Raw genomic sequence first — 3,033 nt, 5'->3', positions numbered from 1 at the left:
GTAGCTTATCACACTGCAGTTGCCGTAACTGGGAAATTTTGACATGCTACGAACGTCATCCCGATGGACAGACACACATGTATAAACGCCTTATGAACATTAGTTACAACATAGAATAATTACACTATAAAATTCTTATTTTTATGCTTCATGGTTGTTTAAATAATACAAATGGTATGATCTGTTCATTGAACTGTAGAAGTAAGACATTCTAAATTGATTTTTTTTGGTACTGCCAAAAATCTTTTTCGGCTTTTATCTGTACTTATAATATTAAAGCCAATATATTGTAATTTTCAAAATGGTGGTAATTTATTGTGGCCAATAACAAATTAATAAAATCTCTTCTTGGTTCGTGTGTATGAAAACTGCGGCACATGTATAACTTTAATGTGAATATTAAACACATTTAAGATTGTCTATTTGAAGTACATGTACAATGTATGATAATGAAGCTATTTACATTGCACTACTTTTGAACATCGACTGTTAAAATGTAATAATATATAGAATGCAAATATTGATTATTGCATATAGACATGAAAGACCTATCCTTCATAACTAAAATGATTTAACTATAGGACAACATAAACGATACGTTTATGCATGTACCTGACACAGAAATAAACCAGCCAATCAACATCCTTGTACAGACCACAGGAACATACCAGCCAATCACTGTCCTTGTTTAGAACACAGGAACATACCAGCCAATCACTGTCCTTGTACAGAACACAGGAACATACCAGCCAATCACTAACCTTGTACAGAACCAAGGAACATACCAGCCAATCACTGTCCTTGTACAGAACACAGGAACATACCAGCCAATCACTGTCCTTGTACAGAACACAGGAACATACCAGCCAATCACTGTCCTTGTACAGAACACAGGAACATACCAGTCAATCACTGTCCTTGTACAGAACACAGGAACATACCAGTCAATCACTGTCCTTGTACAGAACCAAGGAACATACCAGCCAATCACTGTCCTTGTACAGAACACAGAAACATACCAGTCAATCACTGTCCTTGTACAGAACACAGAAACATACCAGCCAATCACTAACCTTGTACAGAACCAAGGAACATACCAGCCAATCACTGTCCTTGTACAGAACACAGAAACATACCAGCCAATCACTAACCTTGTACAGAACCAAGGAACATACCAGCCAATCACTGTCCTTGTACAGAACACAGGAACATACCACAGCCAATTACTGTTCTTGTACAGAACACAGGAACATACCAGCCAATCACTAACCTTGTACAGAACCAAGGAACATACCAGCCAATCACTGTCCTTGTACAGAACACAGAAACATACCAGTCAATCACTGTCCTTGTACAGAACACAGAAACATACCAGCCAATCACTAACCTTGTACAGAACACAGGAACATACCAGCCAATCACTGTCCTTGTACAGAACACAGAAACATACCAGTCATTCACTGTCCTTGTACAGAACACAGAAACATACCAGTCAATCACTGTCCTTGTACAGAACACAGGAACATACCAGCCAATCACTGTCCTTGTACAGAACACAGGAACATACCAGCGAATAACTATCCTTGTACATGACAAATATACCAGGCAATCACAATCCTTGTAAAGAACACAGGAACATACCAGCCGATCATTGTCCTTGTAAAGACCCAGGAACATACCAGCAAATCACTATCCTTGTACATAACACAGGAACATACCAGCCAATCACTGTCATTGTACAGAACACAGGAACATACCAACCAATCACCATCCTTGTACAGAACACAGGAACATACCAACCAATCACTGTCCTTGTATAGAACACAGGAACACACCAGCCAATCACAATCCTTGTACAGAACACAGGAACATACCAACCAATCACCATCCTTGTACAGAACACAGGAACATACCAACCAATCACTGTCTTTGTATAGAACACAGGAACATACCAGCCAATCACAATCCTTGTACAGTACACAGGAACATACCAGCCATTCACAATCCTTGTACAGAACACAGGAACATACCACAGCCAATTACTGTTCTTGTACAGAACACAGGAACATACCAGTCAATCACTGTCCTTGTTCAGAACCAAGGAACACACCAGCCAATCACTATCCTTGTACAGAACACAGGAACATATCAGTCAATCACTGTCCTTGTACAGATTAAAGAAACATACCAGCCAATCACTGTCCTTGTACAAAACCAAGGAACATACCAGCCAATCACTGTCCTTGTACAGAACACAGAAACATACCAGTAAATCACTGTCCTTGTACAGAACACAGGAACATACCAGCCAATCACTGTCCTTGTATAGAACACAGGAACATACCAGTCAATCACTGTCCTTGTACAGAACACAGGAACATACCAGTCAATCACTGTCCTTGTACAGAACACAGAAACATACCAGTCAATCACAGTCCTTGTACAGAACACAGAAACATACAAGCCAATCAACATCCTTGTACAGAACCAAGGAACATACCAGCCAATCACTGTCCTAGTATAAAACACAGAAACATACCAGCCAATCACTAACCTTGTACAGAACCCAGGAACAAACCAGCCAATCACTGTCCTTGTACAGAACACAGAAACATACCAGCCAATCACTTTCCTTGTACAGAACACAGGAACATACCAGCCAATCACTGTCCTTGTTCATAGCCCAGGACTATACTTGGTAATTCTTTCAATTGTGTTGATGGGTAGTTCCCATGAAGCAGTTAGTGATCTTGTTCTATTTCAGATCGATTTAAATCCTCAGTGATGTGCTGTTTGAATAATCATCTCTGTCAAATACTGAAAATGTACTTATTTAAGCGGTAGTTTTAATTTTAGTGCTTTTCATGTACAGCACTAAAGTTAGGAGATTTCTTTATTTCTAGCATTGAACCAATGGGTTGCGCTAATTTAAATCTGCACAAATTAATATTTGTGATAAATTATGACTGCACTAAAAAAGATATGTTTACAGCTAAGTTGTATCCTGCTGGCAGGTCTTCAATAGTTCATTAT

The 3,033-nt window shown here is 39.1% G+C and overlaps 1 protein-coding gene across 1 annotated transcript; it reads left to right on the top strand.

The window, feature by feature from the left end:
* Positions 1 to 301: 301 nt before the first annotated feature.
* On the top strand, positions 302 to 2,272 carry LOC138335690 (mucin-3A-like). Its single transcript, XM_069284851.1, has 4 exons — positions 302 to 307; positions 693 to 1,193; positions 1,241 to 1,585; positions 2,057 to 2,272. Exons 1-4 carry the CDS (start codon positions 302 to 304, stop codon positions 2,270 to 2,272), a joined length of 1,068 nt encoding a protein of 355 aa, XP_069140952.1.
* Positions 2,273 to 3,033: the final 761 nt, after the last annotated feature.

The sequence above is a fragment of the Argopecten irradians genome, chromosome 11, assembly GCF_041381155.1.
Source record: "Argopecten irradians isolate NY chromosome 11, Ai_NY, whole genome shotgun sequence".
Classification (NCBI taxonomy): Eukaryota; Metazoa; Mollusca; class Bivalvia; order Pectinida; family Pectinidae; genus Argopecten; species Argopecten irradians.
The sequence above is the reverse complement of the archived record's forward strand: the minus strand, read 5'-3'. Positions and strand labels throughout refer to the sequence as shown.